This window comes from Balaenoptera physalus, assembly GCF_965194825.1.
Source record: "Balaenoptera physalus genome assembly, chromosome: 1".
NCBI lineage: Eukaryota > Metazoa > Chordata > Mammalia > Artiodactyla > Balaenopteridae > Balaenoptera > Balaenoptera physalus.
The window spans coordinates 159115329-159139631 of NC_138882.1; the positions used below are offsets into that span (position 1 = coordinate 159115329).

Consider the following 24303-nt stretch of genomic DNA (forward strand, 5'->3'; position numbering starts at 1 on the left):
ATGCAAATCAAAACTCTAATGAGATACCACCTCACACCCAGTAGGATGGCTATTATTAAAAAACAAACAAAAAAACAAAAAACAAAAAACAAGTGTTAACAAGGATGTGGAGAAATTGGAACACTCGTATATTGCTGGTAGGAATGTAAAATGGTACAGCCGCTCTGGAAAATAGTATGGAATTTCCTTTAAAAAATTAAAAATGGCCCAGCAATTCCACTTCTGGATATATACCCAAAAGAATTGAAAGTAGGGTCTCAAAGAGATATTTGTTCACCCTTGTTCATAGCAGCATCATTCACAATAGCTAAAATGCATAAGCAGGACTTCCCTGGCTGTCCAGTGGTTAAGACTCTGCGCTTCCACTGCAGGGGGCATGGGTTCGATCCCTGGTCAGGGAACTGAGATCCTGCATGACACAGGGCAAGGCCAAAAAAAAAAATGCAAAAGCAACCCAAGTATCATTGATGGATGAATGGATAAGCAAAATATGGTAATACATAAAATGGAATGTTATTCAGCCTTAAAAAGGAAGAAAATTCTACAATATGCTGTAATATGAATGAACCTTGAGGACATTATGCTAAGTGAAATAAGCCAGTCCCCAAAAGACAAATACTGTTTGATTCCATTTATATGAGATACTTAGAGTAGTTAAGATCATAGAGACACAAAGTAGAATGGCAGTTGCCAGGGGCTTGGGGGAGGGAAGAATGGAGAGTTATTGTATAATAAGTACAGAGTTTCAATTTTACAAGATGTAACAAGTTATATGGATGGATGGTGGTGATGTCTGCACAACAATGTAAATGTATTTAATACCATTGAACTGCACACTTAAAAATGGCTAGGATGGTACATGTCTCTTTGTGAATTATGGTTTTCTCAGGGCATATGCCCAGTAATGGGATTGCTGGGTCATATGTACCACAATGTTCATTGCAGCACTATTTACAATAGCCAGGACATGGAAGCAACCTAAATGTCCATCGACAGATGAACGGATAAAAGAAGATGGGGCACATATATACAATGGAATATTACTCAGCCATAAAAAGAAATGAAATTGAGTTATTTGTAGTGAGGTGGATGGACCTAGAGTCTGTCATACAGAGTGAAGTCAGAAAGAGAAAAACAAATACTGTATGTTAATGCATATATATGGAATCCAAAAAAAAAAAAAATGGTACTGATGGGGACTTCCCTGGTGGCACAGTGGTTAAAAATCCACCTGCCAGGGACTTCCCTGGTGGTGCAGTGGTTAAGAATCCTCCTGCCAATGCAGGGGACATGGGTTCGACCCCTGGTCCGGGAAGATGCCACATGCTGTGGAGCAACTAAGCCCATGTGCCACAACTACTGAGCCTGCGAGCCACAACTACTGAGCCCACATGCCACAACCACTGAAGCCTGTGCTCCGCAACAAGAGAAGCCACCACAACAAGAAACCCGCGCACCGCAACAAAGACCCAATGCAGCCAAAAATTAAAAAAATAAATAAGGTAAATAAATTTTTTAAAAGTCAATAGATTGGTTTTTTAAAAAAAAGAAAAGAATCCACCTGCCAATGCAGGGCACACAGGTTCGAGCCCTGGTCCGGGAAGATCCCACATGCCACGGAGCAACTAAGCCCCTGCACCACAACTACTGAGCCTGCTCTCTAGAGCCCGTGAGCCACAACTACTGAGCCCACTTGCCACAACTACTGAAGCCCACGCGCCTAGAGCCCGTGCTTCACAAGAAGAGAAGCCACCACAACAAGAAGCCTGCGCACCGCAATGAAGAGTAGCCCCTGCTCTCTGCACCTAGAGAAAGCCTGCGCAGCAACGAAGACCCAATGCAGCCAATAAATAAATAAATAAATAAATAATTTTTTTTAAATGGTACTGATGAATCTAGTGTCAGGGCCGGAATAAAGACATAAACATAGAGAATAGACTTGAGGACACGGGGTTGGGGGGAGAAACTGGGGTGAAGTGAAAGTAGCATCAACATATATACACTATCAAATGTAAAATAGTTAGCTAGTGGGAAGCAGCAGCATAGCACAGGGAGGTCAGCTTGGTGCTTTGTGATGACCTAAAGGGGTGGGTTAGGGAGGGTGTGAAGGAGGCTCAAGAGGGAGGGGATATGGAGATATATGTATGCATGTGGCTGATTCGCTTTGTTGTACAAGAGAAAGTAACACAGTATTGTGAAGCAATTATACTCCAATAAAGATCTATTTTTAAAAAACGGCTAAGATGCAATGTTATGTGTATTTTAACACAATTTGAAAGAAAGCGAAGTATATAGGATAGGATCCAAAGCTTGCAAGCAAGGCAGCAACAGGCATTCTTCTTCAGTGAGAGCTTGTAGCAGTTTATAGAGCTGTCTGTACAGCTGTTCAGGAGCTATTCTTTGCCCTCATTCCTCTAGGTGATGCTGAAGTATAAAGAAATGAGATCCACATTGGACAGGTCTAGGAGGTGCCCTGACTTAAAAGGCTCATGTCCCCAAGGAGTCAGTATCTCTTATAGCAGTTCCATAGGCATAGTGTTCAGGGTTCCCATAAAGGTTGTGCCAAGTTACAAGAGTCACCACTTCAGGGAGCCCAGAGATTTGGCATACAATTAGGTATTTATAATTCTTCCAGTTCTAACCAATCATGTGTCATTTTTAACCATAATGTTGCTTAGGAACATAGTTGACATTTTACCTTTTTCAGGTCTTCAGGGAACATAGTTAAAATTTTAATCAAAGGTCAAAGTCTCATGAAGAAAGGGAGTTTTGTTAACCCTTTACCCACACACATATTAACCCATTTATACCTCACTACAACAAAATAAAGTAGTTAATATTATTATCCCTTTTTACAGGTAAGGAAACTGAAGTACAGAGAAGTAATGTAACTTACTCAGGGTCACACAGCTATTAATAAAGATGCTAGAACATGAACCCAGGCAGTATGACTCCAGCATGTACACTCTTAATCATTGTGTTAGGCAGAATAATAGCCTTCCAAATGACCACCTCTCAGTCACCAGTGGTAAAGAGGAATTAAGATTACAGAGGGGATTAAATTTACTCATCAGCTGACCTTGAGATGGGAAGATTATCCTGGATTATCCAGGTAGTCCCAGTGCAACCACAGAGGTCCTTATAAGTGAAAGAGGGAAGCAGGAGATACAGTGTCATATTGACACAGTGGAGGTACAGCCATTACTAATGCTAAAGATGGAGAAAGAGGCCACGAGCCAAGGAAAAGCTGGAAAAGGCAAGAAAATGGATTTTCCCCTAGAGCCTCCAGAAGGGATGCAGCCTTGCAGACACTTTTTTTTGGCCTCACCAAGTGGCATGTGGGATCTTAGTTCCCCAGCCAGTGATCGAACCTGTGACCCCTACAGTGGAAGCGCAGAATCTTAACCACTGGACCACCAGGGAAGTCCTGCAGACACTTTGATTTTAACCTAGCGAGACCTATTTTGGACTTCTGACTTCCAGAACTGTAAGATAATAAATTTGTGTTGTTTTAAGCCACCAAGTTTATGGTAATTTGTTACAGCAGCAATAGGAAACTAATACAATCACTATATTACTGCATCTCACATACTATACTTCTTGCTGCCAGGCCATCCCACATTGCTGGTTTGCTTCTGCATATGACATTCTGCCTCCTTTGCCCACTTCTGGAAGCCCTTTTCTGGCCCCCTCTTCAGTCTAGATTGGTTGTTTAACCCCTGTGTTTCCATCTCACTCTATAGCACTTCTCATATTGCATGTCAGGTAATGTAGATCTTAGCTACCTGTCCACCTCCTTTTCACCTTTCCAGATTTAACTCAAATGTCACTACTGCCTGGAAGTCTTTCCTGAAACCCAGCCCCTCAGCCTGGACTAGTTGCTCCTGCTCTGTTTTCCTTTAATGCCACTTAGTGATCTTTGTCATAACATTTACTTTCTTAATTATGTTTACTTGTCTGCTCTCCCACTAGACACTGTACCTTCTTATCTTAGTATCCTTGGTACCCAGCCTAGTACCTGCACATTTAAGAGCTTAAATAAAGTTTGATGAATGAATCAATGAATCAGTTATTCTATCACTTAAAATTGCTGTTGGAATATTATATTCATCCTGAGGTTGAAAATCAGTTTTTTTCTTCATCAGAGTATGAAAAATAAGAAAAATAGCTCACGGTGGCCACCATCACAAATATGGTAATAACCCTGCTGATCTGAGATTTATCCCTTTCAGCATTCATTGCCTCAAATGATCATTAAATTTTAGCACTATTTCCCTAGATAACAACCTGATTGTTTTTCTCTTTCCCTTCAGTTTTGCATGAGAAAAAATCAAATATTTTACCTGGCATAATGTTTTGGTATAGACTGGGATTCCACTGTATGGTCTTAGACCTTTGAGCCAAAGAAACTTCTTTGGCTCTTAGTCTTTGTGGACCGTATAGATTTTCATCTTTTAGCTACCTCTCAGGTAAGAGTATTTCTATTCATCTTCCAGGACTCTGCACTTCCATGCCTACAGAAACATTCTACAGCCCTCTTCTTCACTGTATTCTTGGTTTTGAGAGTCCCGACATGAACCACAGAGGAACTCTTGAATATAGACCTGGGTTATATGGGAGAAAACTTCATCTAGCTTTTTTGTTTCTCGTACAGGCTTCTCAGTAAGCAAGTTTGCTGACTCACAGAAGGAAGCTTTTCTTTTCCTTGATATCTATACCTTCTGAGTTCTAATGTGCTATAATTCTGAGACTAAGCCAGAATACATTGGACTTTAGCTCAGATCATGACTTTTATAAACAAATTTAAACTCAGTTTAAAGAAGAGAAAAATAAATTACATCACACAGAGCATAAGAACCCATAAATGCACAATTCACAATTTAGATATTCCAAAGGTGATTCAGGGAATCCTTCTAAAGAAGTATACACGAGGAGGAACATTCTGGTTAGCAGTTTTGTTCTCTGCCTTTGGGGTTGGAGCAGCAAAGGAGTTAAAAGTCATATAAGAACAGTGGGGGCTTCCCTGGTGGCGCAGTGGTTGAGAATCTGCCTGCCAATGCAGGAGACACGGGTTCGAGCCCTGGTCTGGTAAGATCCCACATGCCACGGAGCAAATGGGCCCGTGAGCCACAATTACTGAGCCTGCGCGTCTGGAGCCTGTGCTCCGCAACAAGAGAGGCCGCGATAGTGAGAGGCCCACGCACCGCGATGAAGAGTGGCCCCCACTTGCCACAACTAGAGAAAGCCCTCGCACAGAAACGAGGATCCAACACAGCCATTAATAAATAAATAAAGCACACCTAGTATAGTGTAATTTAAAAAAAAAATTGATTAAAAAAAAAAACAAAAACAGTGGGCACGGGACTTTCCTGGTGGCGCAGTGGTTAAGAATCCGCCTGCCAATGCAGGAGACGCGGGTTGGAGCCCTGGTCTGGGAAGATCCCACATGCCACGGAGCAACTAAGCCTGCACACCACAACTACTGAGCCTGCACTCTAGAGCCCGCAAGCCACAACTACTGAGCCTGTGTGCCACAACTGCTGAAGCCCGGGTACCTAGAGCCCATGCTCTGCAACAAGAGAAGCCACTGCAATGAGAAGCCCGCACACCGCAACGAAGAGTAGCCCCTGCTCACTGCAACTAGAGAAAGCCCGCGTGCAGCAACAAAGACCCAATGCAGCCAAAAAAATATATAAAAAATAAATAAATAAATTTTTAAAAATTAAAAAAAAAAAAACAGTGGGAGCAAGGAAATGCTGGGCAATTGATGGGATTGTACAGTAAGAATGTAATTTTGATTCAGAAGAGTTGCTGACACTAGAGATTTTTCCAATGGAGACTGCTCCTTGGATCCAGTGGATGATGTGAATGCATTTAGAACCCTGAGTGAAGACCTAATGAGAATGTCTTCTAGTTGATTGGTGTTTGTATTGAATCAGGTTACTGTAGAATGTGGAAAAATGCTTTTCTCCAGTTTCTAAACAAAATGAAAAGCATTGTCCTAATTGAATTTGTTTTGACATTCTTGCTGCCCCACACAGGTCAAGTCGCAAGATGGAACAAAAGAATAAAGCTAGAGGGTAATATGAGGCCTTGACCAAAATGCCGTAAATGTTAGGAATGATGTTCTTACTAACACATGAAACCTTTAAATAAAGAATGTTATGTGGGATATGCATTCATCTCCATATTAAAAAGACCATGTTGGAAATAAAATGTCATGGAGTTTAATAAAAATGAGGATTAAGATCGCCTGAAAATTAGTCTTTTGATTGCTGTAAGAATTTGATTACAGTTCAAATGATATTTATGCATAGGCATTTTCTTTAAATCATTTGAGGTTAAGACTCGGCTCAAAATGAGGGGGTCTTTAGATATTGGAATAAAGGAGTTAACTGCAGTTATAGTCGGAATACTAACATAATAATAACATTTTTTGAGCTAACTGCAGTTATAGTCGGAATACTAACATAATAATAACATTTTTTGAGTATTTATGGTATGCCAGACACTATTCTAAGTGCTATTTATTACCTCATTTTAGTATAATTTCAGTATATTCTGATGACTTGATTCAGTGTATACAATCTCAAAGAAGTAGCCAGAAGTTTTTCCTCTTGGAAAAGGATATCTGGGTAATTTTTAATGCTTTAATATAAATCTGAATACTCTTTTGAAGACTCTCAAAAATAAACATTTCGTCACTCAATATTGTGGTTGATCAAAAACACCTATGGGTATCCTTTTCTTTTTGTGTTTTGTTTTTTAAAAAAATATTTATTTATTTGGCTGTGCCGGGTCTCCATTTGCGGCACGCAGGATCTTCGTTGCGGCATGCAAGATCTTTTAGTTGCGGCATGCAGAATCCAGTTCCCTGACCAGGGATCAAACCCGGGCCCCCTGCATTGGAGTGTGGAGTCTTAACCGCTGGAGCACCAGGGAAGTCCCTCCTTTTCCTTTTGAAAAACAATTTATTGTTTCATTTTTATTTTCCCCCATTGATGTAGACTACTAAATGGAGTAAGGTAATTTCTGAAATCATTTTACAATTGTATGTTGCCCTTTTCTCTGTTCAAATCAATAACCCAGGTGGTAATTATTAGCCTATAACACCCCTTTTGGCAACATGTGTACCTTGTATATGTATACACATTGTTTCTGCAGATAACTGCTTAAAGGGTGTAGTATTTTTTCCCAATCTGTGAACTGAGGAGCGCATCTGATATGCAGTTCTGAATAGATTGATTGTCCATCAATATACAAGACAACTTGTTCTATAAGTCTTCTGCTCCACAGAGTGGTTGGGGTAGGGGGAATGAATTTATCATTTTTAAAGTGATTATGTTTTATGCGTATTAGATTTGTAAATGAATCTTCTGGACAAATCATTCCCATTTTATTTTTTCTAAATAAAATGTTTCTAAAATAACAAAAGAAAAATAATTCAATCTTTTAAAATATACACCTAATCCCCTTAATAGAGATCCAAGTAAAAGAGTACTGGAAAACTAGGTAATGCAAGGGTATCTCTAAGTGAATACCTGGGCTTGGGAAGCCTCATTGTTCTTTAACTGTGTTGCTGGGACAGATGGAGAGCGGAGACCATTGCCTGCTGAAGCTGATGCTGAGAAGGGCCTGTGGCTGCTCTTCAGAGGTTAATACAAGGAAAACCTCTTGATTTGCCAGAGGAGTCTGGGAGGGGAGCAGATGGCCACAAGAAGGGCCCTCCAGCTTACTCAGCTGCTCTGAGAAGCTTAGGGTGACCTCTCTAATACAAACAAACCGAATAGCTCTCAGGGTAATAGGGCAGCATCATTTGTATTCCCGAATAACAATACTGCTCCTCACTTTGCAGTCTCTTGCACCCTCACCCAGTCTGTGGGCGCCATCTGCTTCTTGTGAACTTATATAGGTGCTGGCTCTGGCCAGTTGGGATCACTATTGAATGATAGCAAACACATTTCTCTGGGAAATGTGTTCTTTACAAATTACTTTCATATGAATCTGGTAGGCATATAAGTATTATAATGTCTATTTGCATAATTAAGAAACTGAGGCAAAGAGGAATTGAGGGGTATTGGAGTTAGAACTCAAGCACCCTGATTCTTTAGCTCTGTATATAATAGTGTGAGTCCACAGAGCCATTCCAGTGCTCTTGTTTAGGCAGTAGTTACCCAGCTTTTGAGTAAGGTTTTCTAGAAGGGAAATTAGTTATTTTGAGGATGTCACTTGCACTGTTTTAAGCCTTTGTGTGACTACCATTTTGCTAGGTGACAGAAAGGAAAAAGAGTGGCTGCTAGTATACTGCTTTGGCCTTACAGGAGACAGGAATTAAGTGAGAAGGTCTAATTTATACTATATAGTTTCATCAAAACCAAATTTATTCAAGAGGAAAGCGTTCTCATTCAAAGGAGTTATCTAGTTTGTATATCTCTGTGTGTGTATACACTTAAACTGACTATAAGAAAAATTATTCTTTTTGTAAACCACAGCTCTCCTTTTCCCTGCCATTGGCTGAAACTACATTCATTTTCATGCATTAGCACCTGCTCAAGGGTCTGGTGAATCAAAAGAGCAATGAGCAAAGTGGTTTTAATTGCCCAAGCTTTACTAGAGGCTTTCTTGCACTCAGAAACACAAAAGACTTTGAATGGTGTCAGAGGGCTGTACTGAGAAGTGCTTTCCTTTAGAACTTTCAGATGATTCACTCACTGTGCTGAGACATTGTCTTGTACAGATAAATTCGTAAACGTATCTTCATTCCAACTGTGAGAGCATCACAGAGCACTTAGTTTCAGTTGCCTTGAACAATTGCCCAGGAAACCAGGCAAACATCAGAGTTTACTGACTTGTCATTAGTGCATCTTTGTAGAACTGTGCTTGCTAATGACTTTTATAAAATTTTGTATACATAATTTAAACTGCATAGTCATATTCCATATATTGTAGTTAAGAGTGCAGGCTCTGCCTGGTACAAATCCCAACTCAACCTTTCACAGAATGTGTGCTCTTAGACAAGTTCCTTTACCTCTCTGAGCCTCAGTTTCCTCTTCTGAAAAAGGTGACTAATAAATAAACCTATCTTGTAGAGCTGTTGTGAGGGTTTAATTAGTTAATACATGGAAAGTATCAATACTTAGAACACTCTCTGGCACATAGTAAATATCCAGTAATTGTTAACTAATAAATTGCTCATATTTTATATTTTAAAAAAGGGTTTGAAAATTGGTGGAAGCATAACAGCTGTCCATTTGAGGCATAAATATGAATTATGGAAGATAATCTTATGCTTCACTATTATTAGCTTGTTACTTTGCTCACCATCCCAGCAAAATTGTTTAATTATTGGCTGATTTTTTTTAAGTCATAAAATCAAGAATTTTATAAACATGCTTAATTCTCTGTGTATCATGAATATGGATATATAAATTAAAGATTCAGTTTAGTGTTCATTTATTCATTCATCCATACACAAATACTTATGAAACCCTTAAAATGTGCCTGAAATGAAAATATAGAGGTGAAAAAGACATAACCTCTGCTTTCAAGGAGTTCACAATCTAAAGGGAAAAGGCAAATATAAAAACTATTAATTACACTGATGTCAAGTGCTGTAAGAGAGATATGACTGATAAAAAAATGAGAGCTCAAGAAAAAGCATTTAATTCTCCAGGGAGATCAGGGAAGATTCCCCAGCGTAGGTATCATTTGAGTTGAGAATTAAGGATAAGGAGGTGAGAAGGTCACACCTGGTATGGGGACATAAAGGCTAAGGAAACACTGCATAGTCAAGAATCTGCAGGTAGTTTAGTGTGTTTAGTGCTTTGAGAAGTGGCAGGAAGCAAGTCTGAAGAGATAAAAAGAGGCCACATCATAAGTTTGAACTTTACCGTATAATCAGTGAGGAACCATTTGAAAGATTTTAAGCAAACATTTTTATAAATGTTTTTTCTATGCCAGACTCTGTGTTAGATACCAAGACTGTGAAATGAATAGGTCACAGTTTAGTAGGAATGACATGATTTTGTTTTAGGAAGATCATACTGCTGATGTTATGGAAGGTGGGTAGAGGGAATAAGACTTGCAGGCAGGAAGATTAGTTAATCCAAGCAGGAGATTATTATGATCTTGGGCTGAGGCAGTGTTAACAGAGTTAAAGGAGAAGCACTAGAATGTAGAGATACTTAGGAGGCAGAATCCACAGGACTTAGTGACCCTCTTGGATATGGAGCAGAGGCAGGAGCTAGGATGCATCCCAGAGCCATAGCTCCTGCCTGCTTCTCCAGCCTCATTGTATGCCCCTTTACCCCCCTCCCTGTTGGCTTTCCAGTTGCTGGTCTTCTTTCCGTTCTTTAAACATTCCATGTTCCTCTTGGCCTTAGCACCTCTGCATAGCCTTCTTATCCGTCTGCATATGTACTTTTTTTTTTCTACCTGGAGTCCTCTTTACCACTACTCTGCATTCCCTATCCTTTCACCTAGTTAATTCTGATTTATTCTATAAAATTCTGCTCAAAATGCTAAACCAGGTCAGGTCTTCCATATTATATACTATTCTATCATTCTGTACTTCTTCACAATTAAAATTAAATAATTTTATGTGGACTTAGTTGTTTAATATCTGTCTCCCCAGCTACACTATAAATGCCATAAAGTCAGGGATCATTTGGTCTTTTCACAGATGTATCCTTGGGACCTAACATAGTAGATCTTAAATAGTTATTTAATGAATGAATTAACCTTAAGATACTTTTTAAAAAGAGAAATTAACATCTTTATGTGTTCTGGCTCTTCAAATTTCTTATAGCCTCTAAGGGGAAGACATGTGCTGTAACTTTTGGGTTACCAGATTGAATACATTTTGCATATTCTCTGCCACTTGTCCCTGTTAGGATTCCATTTTTCTATCAGTTTGGTAACTTAGTATCATAGTTGCTGACTGTATGTAAACAAAGGATGAAAATTGAATTAGTATGATTTAGCAATGTCCTAATTTTTACAAAAAAAAGTTTAAGGAGCAGTACCAAACATCACTCTGATTTTCCTAAGCCAGGAAAATGAAGTTGGTGTTTGGGAAACACTATAATAGAAATAAAATGTGGTTGTTAGGAGCTTAGACTCTGTGAAGCCAGAATGCCTGGGTTCAAATCCTAGCTCTGCCACTTACAGGCTGTGTAAACTTAGGCAAATTGGATAATTTCTCTAAGCGTCAGTTTCTTTACAAAAAATGGGGATAATAGTACTAAACACATAACATTGTGGTGAGGATTAAGTGATGCAATGTTTGTAAAAGAACACATGGTAAGTGCTCAAAAACTTAGTGATTAAAAGTTATTTATTTTGGTTCTTTTTAAATCAAAAGAAGCAATTTGACTGTATTCAGGAAGTATATTAATTTGAAGGAAACTCTTCACAAGTTTATTTTTCCTAGTCTTTAAAGCCTAAAATGTTTCAGAATGTGAATTTATCGTCATTTTAATTTCTGTTATCATGACTGTAATCGTGTAAATGATTACAAGCTGCAAATTGCATAACATCTCTGAGCCTGTTCTTCATCTGTGAAATTATTATCTCTTCGGTCCTTCATTAGTTGATTCTGGGTAAAATGCTTTCTTGTGAACTAAACTGTAAGCTCCATAGGCACAAATGTTAAAGTTTCTTCATTTAATATGATTCAGTTTATCACTTTGCTGTACACCTGAAACTATCACAACATTGTTAATCAACTATACTCCAATGTAAAAAACAACAAAACATGATTCAGTTTAGCAACTGGGGCACCAGATAGAGTTTCATATGGAGGTGATATTTGAGCAAAGCCATGAAGAACATAGGATTTCCTTATTTGAGAAAGAGATATTTTATTTATATTTTCCTCAAGTATAAAACTGGTCCTTGGTACTTTCTGTTTAGTCCAAGGTTGGGTCCAGCCCATGCCCTGGATTCCCCGGCACTGATGCTGGAAAAGAAATGTTAAGTAAACAATTTCAGTCTTTTCCATTTCCTCTTGTGCCACCATTTAGTTTAGAAGGCAGGAGAATAAGAACTCTTAAGCCATGAGCACTCCTGGATTTATTTATTTATTTTTTTTTGGCTGCGTTGGGTCTTTGTTGCTGTGCGCGCGCTTTCTCTAGTTGCAGCAAGTGGGGGCTACTCTTCATTGCGGTGCGTGGGCTTCTTATAGCAGTGGCTTCTCTTGTTGAAGAACACGGGCTCTAGGCGTACAGGCTTCACTAGTTGCAGCACTCGGGCTCAGTAGTTGTGGTGCACAGACTTAGTTGCTCCGCAGCACGTGGGATCTTCCCGGACCAGGGATCAAACCCACGTTCCCTGCATTGGCAGGCGTATTCTTAACCACTGCGCCACCAGGGAAGTCCCCACTCCTGGATTTTTAACAATTTCTTGCTAATCTTGAAGTTCTCAGAGCTCTTGTTGCACATTTAAGCGTGACAAGCTCTAGCAAGGACTGCCTGCAAAGAACTCAGTTATTAGGGGCCTATGAGGCCATTTCTGCACACTTTTTGAATCTTTTCCCACTCCTAAATGGTACTTGGAGCATGTTGAAGGCAAGGAAAACATGGCACACTTATAGGATAACATTCTGGTAGGGGCTTACCTCATAGCAGGCATTTATAGAAGGTCATTTTTTTCCTAGAAGCTGAGACATCAGAGCCATTGTGATATGTAGTGGAGAAGGGGCTGCAGTACAATTTTATTCTAAAATTTCTAAACAGTGTAGAGGCCAGGTGGGAAAGGTGCCTCAGCCACAGAACAGGAAGTTGAAATTTTTTCAAATCTTTTTCTCAGGGCAAAGCTAGCTTTGTGATTTGGGGGTGAGTTGGAGGGATGCAGTGCTTGCAAAACTAAACAGGAACTCCTTGAAAGTATATGGTGCATTCAGGGCTCACTCAGTGTTAAAGCACTTGAGGTTTTTTTTCCCCCTGTGTATGAAGTTGATAGGGCCACAAGGGGAGCAGCTGCCTGATTGACTGACTGTTTCTTCAGAAAGCCAGGTCTCTACTAGACCCACCATCCCTGACTGCTTTGCACCAAAAGACATGCTGTAAGGAGGAAGGAAGTATGGGCATTTGACCTTTACGGCCTACGGGAGCCACTAGTGAAGCAAGCACGTTGCTTCCCTATGTGCCTGCCTACTCCCTCTCCCACCAGTCCATCCATTATCTTAATCATTTCAAGACTTACAACTGATAAAAAGAGACTGTTTTAAAGTCTCTTGGGCATTTTGATAAGCAGGATGATTTCACAATATATGTATTTTCTTCTTATATTTTAAGAAAATGTGAATGAAGGATCATCACAAAGCTGATATTCAGGAAAACTTTGTCTATAAAGTAGTTGTTTTTCCCATGAGTTCTAAGCAATTTTTGTGGTTGTTTCTGTCACTTTTTTTGTTAAAAGCCCACCTTGTTCCAGGCACTGAGCTAACCATTTTATGTTTTTTTCCTTATTTTGCAGTTTAGGCTGTTAAGAGTCAGAGAATGTGAGAGAGCCAAATTTCTTTTTTAAAGTAAAGCCACCCAAGTGAAATAATATCAATAGATCAAGGCAATGATCATCAATGACTACTAAAACTATTAGGTGAAAAGTTGACAAGGAACTTTATAATGGATGGAGCAGGCTAACAACACCTGAACCCAGTGCTGAATTCTAACAGCACAGGAAGAAGGATCATCGGGCATGATGTGTCTCCTGATGTGATGTATTAGAAAGTATGCAACACAACCTGTGAAGTAATTTTACCAAAACCCTGAATCTGGTCAAGTCTCTCTAGAGCTAACTATTATTTTTCAGTAAATAATTGAAGGGGAAGAGGAAGGAGAAGGAACTTGTAGCTTAAGAGACATTATCAACCAAATGTAATATCTGGACCTTGTTTGTATTCTGATTTGAACAGACCTTTCCTGTTTTTTGCTCTGTTCTGTTTTTGAAGTCAGTTGTGGAAATCTGAATACTGGATATTTGATATTAAGGAATTATTAATTTTCAGTTCTTGTGGGACTTCCCTGGCAGTCCAGTGGTTAAGACTGTGCTTTCAATGCAGGGGGAGCAGGTTTTTGATCCCTGGTTGGGGAACTAAGATCCCACATGCTGCACGGGGTGGCACACACACACACAAAAATTAAGTTCTTGTCTTTTAGAAATGTATACCGAGGTATTTACTGATGAAAGGATATTTATGGGATTTACTTCAATATAATTAATTGAGGAGGACAGGGAAGGAGCTGGGAGAGGGTAAAGGTTAATTAAACAAGTTTATCTTTGTATTGATAATTGTTGAAGCTGAGTGATGGATGTAGAGGACTCATTATACAGCATTCTCTCTACTTCTTTGTTTGAAAATGTCCAAATAAAAGAGTTAAAAGGTAAAAAGAGCACACAGTGGGTATTCAATAAATACATGCTGATTCAATAGAAATTTTTTAAAATTAGGCTTCTACATCTTTGCTTAAATCAGCAGATTATTGATGGCAGTTAGGTTTGCAATGGGAAAGAAATACTACATTGAACCTCTATGTAGCTTTATTCTCAGGAGTAATTAATCTTGAAAAAAGTGTTACTAGATTATAATAAGGGAAAAAGGAACTCCCAGCAAGGAAACTTCCACGGAGCCACCCAGAACCTTCTGCCTTTCAAATGGGCTGAGGCGTGGAGCATGAGCTATACCAGTGTTAATACAGCTGATGGAGCCCAAAGATTTACCCAACTCAAATGAACATGTTCCCAAGAGCATCATGGACCTTAATCAAAGCCTCTAGGGAGCCATGTCTAACTAGCTTTTGAAAAATATTTTGCAGAAAGTTTCTCAGTTGTTTTAACATTGACCTGCTGTGGAGACAGATGGAATCTAAATTGATATTCAACATTTTGTCTCTAATTCCAGATTAACCTAGAAGTTCAAACCATTACCAATGCTATAAAAACTGAAATTGTAGAATTTCAGTAAACATAGAAGTTATTTTCTAATAATGTTTCTAGTTTTATAGTTGTTTTACAGTTTATATAAATGTGGTATTGATTGCCATACAACACAGTATTATACAGAGGCAGTATAATGTAATAGTTAAGAGTATGGGCTTTTGAGCCAGACTGCCTGGCTGTGAATCTTGGCTTTGCCACTTACTAGCAGAATGACCTTGAGCAATTTACTTAATCTCTCTGTGCTTGTTTCCTCATACATAAAATGGGAATAATAATAGTAACCAGTCAGGGTTTTCCAGAGAAACAGAATCAGTAGGAGATAACTGTATATACATATATAGTATATGTTTCCAGGCCATCAGGCTGGAAATTCTTGGTCAGGATCTGATGCTACAGTCTTAAGGCAAAATTTCTTCTTTCACAGAGAAACCTCAGTTTTGCCTATAAGGCCTTTCAGCTGATTGAACAAGACCCACCCACATTATTAAGGATAATTTCCTTTAGTTAAAGTCAGCTGATTGTAGATGTTAATCACATCTACAAAACACCTCCACAGCAACACCCAGATTAATTAGTATTTGATTGAATAACTGGGTTCTATAGCCTAGTCAAATTGACACATAAAGCTTACCATTATACCTACTATCAAATTCATAAAAATTGTGAAAATTTAATGAGTTAATGCATGTAAAGTACTTAGAACAGAGCCGAACACATAGGAGGCACTCATAAAGGTTAGCTATTATTGTATACTCTTTAAATCCCAGAAGTACTCTATTTCTAGAAAAGATAATAAGATTTAGTAATAGTTACTATGAAATCATAATATATCTGTGCTAGATAGAACCTTGGAGGTCTTCTAGGCCAGCCTCTCAACTTAAAAATATGGAGGCCGAGGTCCAATCTGTTTTTCATAGTGCAGCCATAGTGATTTTGCTTTTTTACAGTAGTGAACAGTATACAGAGAAAGCCCTGCCCTCATGCGGCTTACATCTTAATAAGATACCCATAGTTTCTGTCCCAACTCTAACCAATATTCTTATTCATTTTCATGCAGGAAGGGAATGAGAGAATTGGGTTCAGAGACTGTGCTACAGGCCAAGTGCCCCCAAGCAAGTAGAAATGTTTATACTCAACTTTTAGTTGGAACCTAAGGTTTTCCCACATTGGCATCATTATCTTATTTGAAATTTTAAAGTAGTCCTTCTAGGGACTTCCCTGGTGGCGCAGTGGTTAGGAATCCGCCTGCCAGTGCAGGGGACGTGGATTCTAGCCCTGGCCTGGGAAGATCCCACATGCCACGGAGCAACTAAGTCCATGCGCCACGACTACTGAACCTGCACTCTAGAGCCCGCGAGCTACAACTACTGAGCCCGCGAGCCACAACTTCTGAGCCCACGTGCCACAACTACTGAGCCCGTGTGCCACAACTACTGAAGCCTGTGCGCCTAGAGCCCGTGCTCCACAACAAGAGCAGCCACTGCAATGAGAAGCCCACGCACCACAACGAAGAATAGCCCCCGGCTCGCCGCAACTAGAGAAAGCCTGTGCGCAGCAATGAAGACCCAACACAGCCAAAAATTAATTAATTAATTAATTTAAAATAAATAAAAATAAAAAAATAAAGTAGTCCTTCTATGGGGTCTCTTTTCATCAGGACTTAAGTCATTTCTCAAGAATATACTAAATACTCCTGAGGGCCTGAGGGAAATAAAAAATGTACTTTCTTAGCACCTGATTTTCAACCACTGTGAAACTTGGCCACTGGGGAAGTTGTCTCATTCCCTTGACATGAAGACCCATTAACAAAAACTGCATAAAAGTATGAATAATAAATCTGTAGGACATTTACAGTTTGACAAAGCACTTTTAAGAGCTAGGCAGAGCAAGTATTATTATCCCCACTTTATTAAGGAGGAAGCTTAGGCTCAAAGTTGTAAAGTGAGTCGCCCAGAACTACATAGTAAATAGCAGATCATGGCTGCCTAATTCGTAGTGTAATGTGCTCTCTGTTGTGTTATTCTACTGGCTATGTCCAGGGGATAGGAATCTGGAGAAGAGTTACTTCTCAACTCTGCAGAAGGTTCCCTTCCTTAGTTCTAAAGTGAAGGCAGTCTTTAGCCATACTTAATCACATTTGAATATAACTTTTCTACTTTGCTTTGAACAAATGACAATCAATATTTTTAAATCTGCAACTAAGTTTAACTGAGAAAAAGCCTCTGTGAAGTCTGGAAATTAACTTTTTCAGTAATGTGCACCTTTCTTTGGATTGGACCTAAATGTGCCTTTAGTAATGTTAATTTTGCTAGATTTTATGGGTATGCTTATAAATTTAGGACTTATTCTTACTTTAATTAGCCATAATTATCTGAAACTTGAACTTTGGAATGTTTTTTTCTCCTCATTTTTTAATTCCGCCAGGTCACGATGGTAGCTCTGAAACTAATATATGCACCTTTTATTATTTGGCAAATATTTCTCCAACAAATATAAGATTATTTTAAATTGCTTTCCTATTCACAGTGTGGAGTGCAGTAAAACAAGAAAATCTATGAAATTAGCTTCACCTTTGTTCCTGTCTCTACTATACCGTTTGGTATATTATATTGTAATCATTTATTTGTCTGTGGTTTTTGAGGATGAGGACTTTGTCATGGCATTTTCAGAGGTAGTGTAGTATAAATAAAAGAAAATAAACTTTAGAGTCAGTCAGACCTGGTTCCAAATCCTAGGTCTATCACTTTCCAGCTGAGGGCCCTTGGGCAAATTTGTTAACCGCTGAGCCTCAGTTTACATACCTTTAAAATAAGCAAAATAATACCACCTTCATAAGGTTGTTATGACAAATTATTAAATGCACCCAACACAGTTCTGCTACGTAATAGGTGCTTCACGAATATTTGATATTCCTCTCCTTTTCGTATTAGCATCCCTAGGCTAACAGGGATACTTAAAAAAAAGTTTGTTACTTAAAGTCTTATTAAACTTTTGTTGATTGACTGAATGATTGTTTGAATACATATTTTGTCAAAGAAGAATCATATTTAAAGAATAAACAGTTATTATAGAATGAATTTGCTATTAAATTTAACTTTTTTCAATTTAGTTGTAACTTAAAAATGTATTCTGTCTACATTTCAGAATTATTGGTGCTGTGGCTAGTGAGTGGAGGTTAACACTGCATAGTCTCACTGCACCAAGCTCTCTGCTTTCTACATCTTATGAGGCTTCTTGCCTTTTAGGTATTCCATGTGGTTACCATTTTGGAAGTGTTTGTTTTGAGGAAGAAATGTTGCCCTTATCTTCCTTGTCCTTCCTCGTGGCATCCTTTTGGTTTCTCTCGTTTATAACACTCACCTTACTCTAGATTGTACTGACGTTATTTGTAGACTTGTCTTTGGCCACAAAGAGCTCAAAATCTACGACCGAGGTTCTTAACTTATTCAAGGTTCTTGAATAATCTTTTTGAGACTATGATAAAAGGTATGAAATGTCCCCCTAGAAGAATGTACATATGTACAAACAAAAGTTTTCTTTTTAGTTCTGGAGGTTCATGGACTCCAGGGTAAAGACTCTTTTTCTAGATTGTGTGTTTCTTAAGAGCAATACCTGGGGGGACTTACCTGGTGGTCCAGTAGGTAAGACTCCACGCTGCCAGTGCAGGGGGCCAGGGTCCGATCCCCGGTTGGGTAACTAGATTCCACGTGCCTGCCGCCGCTAAGAGTCCGCATGCTGCAACTAAGGAGCCTGCAAGCTGCCACTAAGAAGCGTGCAAGCCACAACTAAGAGCCCGCATGCTGCAACTAAGACCTGGCGCAGCAAAAACAGATAGATAGGTAGGTAGATAGATAGATAGATAGATAGATAGATAGATACTTAAAAAAAAAAAAGCAATACCTGGGTTTCATTGACCTTTGACAGAGCCTACTGTGTATGTAGGAGATACTCAGCAAATAGTTTCTGAATTGATGAATTTAAATGCAAAATGAAAACCTTCAGGTTTCTTACTACAGAATCTCTAAACATGTCTTTTTTGTTTCCTTAGGCTTCCATCTCAGTGGCACAGTAACTGAGCCGGCCACTACTTCTGAACCAGCAGTGACTTATAAAGTTGCCATCAGTTTTGATCGATGCAAAATCACTTCAGTGGCGTGTGGCTGTGGGAACAAAGACATATTCTACTGTGCCCATGTGGTAGCGCTCTCACTCTACAGGATCCGTAAACCAGACCAAGTCAAACTGCGTCTTCCTATCTCAGAAACCCTTTTCCAGATGAACAGGGACCAGCTACAAAAGTTTATTCAGTATTTAATCACGGCACACCACACTGAGGTTCTTCCTACTGCACAGAAGCTGGCAGATGAGATTCTATCCTCCAACTCTGAAATCAACCAAGTAAACGGTAATTGTACAACATTTTTGCTAAAAATATATTTTGTTGCTTTATTGCATGTTTAGAGATTGGGATACATTTGCCATTGTAATCACTCAACCTTAATCAGTTCATTCTATCCAAACTATTTATTAACTCTGTTTCTTAAAGCAATCCAATTGTCCACCTCACAAAGGTTTGGCAAAAAAGGACAGAGAATGTTACAGTTACATATTGATCTAGTTTATGGACTTCATTTTTCCATACAATCCCTGCCCCAGGAGCCTGGGATATTCAGGAGTGAGAGAAAGCATAAAATAATTAGTGCCATTCAGTGAACTGAAATGGATATGAGAATTCCTTAACATTTCAGAAACCTGCATAACATCAGGGTTATTCCAAAGAGCATCTGCTAGCATTGTGTTTATGAGCTATATAATGGGAGAGTTTATGGTTGGAGAAAGATATTATGTTCACTTACTCATTCAACAAGTATATGTTGAGTACCTACACTGTGCAAGTGGTAGCACTGATTGTTGAGAGCATAAAACAGATATGGTTCCTGCCTTCAAACAGCTTATAATCTAGTAGAAAAGACAGCTAAGTCTGAAATAAATGCTTGCCTTTATTATGAAGCCAGGTTGTAGATACTTAATCACAGGAAACCATTGAAAAATTTTGAGAAGAGGAGCTATATGAGCCAATTTTTCATTTTGTTGGTTAGGTCCTACTATGTTCCAGGCATCATGCAAGAGACTTTATACATGTTTATATATGTTAATTCATTTAGTTTTCAAAACTACCCTGTGAGGTAGGTATTACAACCATTTCCGTTTTATAAATAAGGAAATTATTTATAACCTAGGCTCACCTGATTTCAGAACTCAGGTTTTTAATGCTTCTCTATACTACCTCTCTATTTTTAGAAGAAACTTTGGTGTTAGTGTGAACAAGGCAGTGAGACCAGATGAATGGCCTGTATAATACTATAGTATGTGCCAAAGGGCCTGCTTTTCTCAGTTGCCCAATAGAGCTAATCAAGTCCTACACACAGCCTCACCACTCCTCAGAAATAAGGATAGTCAGACAGGCTTCCAGGAACTCTTGCTAACTAGCGGAAATAATCTTCTGTTGCTTTATCCTCAAAGTTGTAGTGTTTACATGGTAACAGCTCTATTTGAGAGATACTGTTAAAGAGTAACTTTATATCTATATCTATATCTATATTTTCTTATCGCACATAGGGAGGCTGTTCTATTTCTCTGGCCTCCTTAAGTCTAGAGTTCTTAGGGACCTGAGTTCAGATCCAGGTCTGTTAACACCACAGCTGAGCTATGGCCTACTTTCGTGCATCATTCCCACTAGCTCTTTCTCAGAATTTTTGCCTATATCCAAGCTCTCTTGCCTTTTCTTGAACTAACCACCTTGGTTGAGTACCTGTATTGCACCTGCCTTGTTCATCACCACTGTCACCAAAGCAACCCTCTTTCCTCTTTACCAGTGTGCTGAAGCAATCTTTATTCCTCGTTATACCTCCCATCTCAGCATCTTATTATTTGTCTGAAATTAGTCTAAGTTGCCACAGTGAACTTGAGATGTTATTCTCAACCTTCCCCAGGAACTACTCCTTCTGTACCTGTGTTTATTCCAGACTAATATTAGCTTTCTACCCCAGGTTCCCTAGTATTCCACAAGGTCTTTCTTAATATATTTCTAATAACCAGTGCTGATATAGGCAATGATACTGAAAATGGTGAGGGGGAGGAGTGGATATATCTTAGAGGCAACATGGACGGGATTCAACATCCAGGTGTGTAGGATGGGTGGGGAGTGAAGAAGAGGAAGATGAGAAAAAACTCAGTTCCAGAATGTCCAGCTACGATGGCTGGATTTGACAATAGTGTTGCCATTCACTTAGGGAACGTAAGGGGAGGGATAAATTTCGGAGGAAGACGAATTCAGTTTAAGTTTGAGGTGCTTGTAGAACACTTAGGTGAAGATTTCTGATACAAAATTGGGTATGTGGATCTGGAACTGAGGACAAAAGTCAGAATTTTGGAGTTATTAGCATAGAGATGATCTTTGAAGTCCTGTTTCTGTTCCCTGCTAGATCTATAAACACCTAGGACATCTTCCATCTCCTCTCTCTCAAGCCCTACTCTTCACCAAAACAGACTTTAAAAAGCAGGAATAAATTTCTAAAACTGCTAGCTACCTGCTTTTTTTTTTTTTTTTTTTTTTTTAATTTTGGCTGCGTTGGGTCTTCGTTGCTGCATGTGGGCTTTCTCTAGTTGCGGTGAGCGGGGGCTACTCTTTGTTGTGGTGCATGGGCTTCTCATTGCGGTGGCTTCTCTTGTTGTAGAGCACAGGCTCTAGGCGCGTGGGCTTCAGTAGTTGTGGCACATGGGCTCATTAGTTGTGGCTCATGGGCTCTAGAGTGCAGGCTCAGTAGTTGTGGCGCACGGGCTTAGTTGCTCCACGGCATGTGGGCTCTTCCCAGACCAAGGCTCGAACCCGTGTCCCCTGCATCGGCAGGCGGATTCTTAACCACTGTGCCACCAGGGAAGCCCTAGATACCTGCTTTTAATCGCAGGAATGGATCCAGGTATTGCTCTGCTCCTCATGTCCCTGAAAACTTTTATTAGTCCCTGTAAGTGGTTTTAGCTAGACTTTGCCTTGTCCCCTTTGGATTGGTGATTCAATTTGGACTATCTTTCCAACTCTTCATTTAGCACTGCTCCATGCTCTGTTTGTGATTTTCTCTGGTAACTCCATACCCCGAGATTCTCTGGCATATAGCGTCCAGGCCAGGGCTTCAGTTGCTTTTTATCCATACAGAGAGTTTGGATACCAAGAGAAAATTATGATAACTTGAGGAGTTAGGTCAGGAACCATGTCTTACAAATTTCTGAGTCTCCATCACCAAGCATGGTACCTGGAAAATAATAAGGTTTTGTTGAATGAATACAGCCATGCATATACAGGTGATGAAACAGGGGCCAGTGTAGGAATTTGCAAAGTAGAATGAGAAATGAGGAGAAGCTAGCAAGTAACTATAAAATTGAGTTTTAAGTATAAAATTGAATTTTAAGAAGTAAATGGTCAACAATGTTGAATATTGTGGAAGATACAGACCAGAACTAACAAACATAGAACAGCAATTTGGGGGAAATAGAGACTATGCGGAGAGAAGAAAACCTTGAAAAATTATTATTAATATCATCATAGGAATAGAAGAAGATATTGTAACCATGAAATAAAAACTGGATACTATAAAAAGAAATTCACAGAACAGAAAGAACTAATGAATATTACAAATATAATGGCAAAAAAAATTATAAAACTAAGTGATGGAAAATAAAGGTAAGGAAAGTTCCTATAGAGTAGAGCAAAAAGACAAAGATTTTTTTAAAAAAGAAGATGAAGAGATGAAAAATAGGAAGAAAAAAGGATGTTAAAAATTAAGAGAATGAGGGCTTCCCTGGTGGCGCAGTGGTTGAGAATCTGCCTGCCAACGCAGGGGACACGGGTTCGAGCCCTGGTCTGGGAAGATCCCACATGCCGCAGAGCGACTAGGCCCGTGAGCCACAACTACTGAGCCTGCGCGTCTGGAGCCTGTGCTCCGCAACAAGAGAGGCTGCTATAGTGAGAGGCCCGCGCACCGCGATGAAGAGTGGCCCCCACTTGCCGCAACTAGAGAAAGCCCTCGCACAGAAACGAAGACCCAACACAGCCAAAAATAAATGAATAAATAAATAAATAAAATAAAATAAAATAAATTAAGAGAATGAGTCCTGGAATTCCGATGTTTGAAAAATAGGGATTCCAGAAATAGAAAACAGAGGTAAGGAATTAATCAATAAAATAATTAAAGAATGTTTTCTAGAACAAAAATGTGTGAGTTTCCAAAGTGAAAGGATTCCACTAAATGCCCAGCAATGGGAAAAGAAGAATCTTTTGAATAAATAAGGCTGGATCAATTGGAAATTCATACTGGGGAAAAAAAACTTGATTCCTACCTCATGCCATACAGAAAAATTAATTGCCAATGAATTGCAGATATAAATGTGAAAAGTAAAACAATAAAGCATATAGGAGATAATATGAAAAAAATTTTCATGTTCTTGAGGTAAAAAAAATTTAGGGCTTCCCTGGTGGTGCAGTGGTTGAGAGTCTGCCTGCCAATGCAGGGGACACGGGTTCGAGCCCTAGTCTGGGAAGATCCCACATGCCGCAGAGCAGCTGGGCCCGTGAGCCACAGTTACTGAGCCTGCACGTCTGGAGCCTGTGCTCCGCAACAAGTGAAGCCGCGGTGGTGAGAGGCCCGCGCACCGCGATGAAGAGTGGCCCTCGCTTGCCGCAACTAGAGAAAGCCCTCACACAGAAACAAGGACCCAACACAGCCATAAATAAATAAATAAAATTAATTTTTTTAAAAAAATGGAGGTATACAAATCCTTTAATGAGCAATAACCAGTACCTTCACTTTAAAAAAAAAAATTAAGTAGAAGATTGATAAATTGGACTACATTAAAATTTTTAAACTTCCGTTTATCAAAAGGCACCATTAAGAGACTAAAAAGGCACGCAAATAGTGGGAGAAGATATTTACAATACATACAGCTGACAGAGGGTTTGTATCCTAAATACCTTAAGAACCCCTACAAATAGTAAAATGGACAGAGACACAAAAAGGCACTTGGCAAAAAGGATATCCAAGTGGCTAATAAACATATTAAAAGGCACTTTAACTAATTAGTAATCAGGGAAATGCAAATTAAAACCACAGTGAGATTCCACTACATCGCCACCAGAATGGCTAAATTTTTTAAACTATCAGTATCAAGTATTGGTGAGGATATTGAGCAACTGGAACTAATATATTGCAGGTAGGAGTGTAAATTGTTACAGTCACTTTGAGAAACGGTTGGGTATCATCTAACTCAAGTTGAACCTATGTGTACCCTACGACCCAGAAATTCTTCTCC

The 24303-nt window shown here is 39.2% G+C and overlaps 1 protein-coding gene across 2 annotated transcripts in view; it reads left to right on the forward strand.

The window, feature by feature from the left end:
* The window catches only part of ZSWIM5 (zinc finger SWIM-type containing 5), a 288792-nt gene that overhangs the window by 197273 nt on the left and 67216 nt on the right, over positions 1-24303 (forward strand). For both annotated transcript variants that reach the window (XM_082454999.1, XM_082454998.1), the window contains one exon: positions 18989-19345. In XM_082454999.1, the coding sequence (XP_082311125.1) occupies positions 18989-19345 (357 nt within the window). The remainder of the gene's footprint in view (positions 1-18988; positions 19346-24303) is intronic.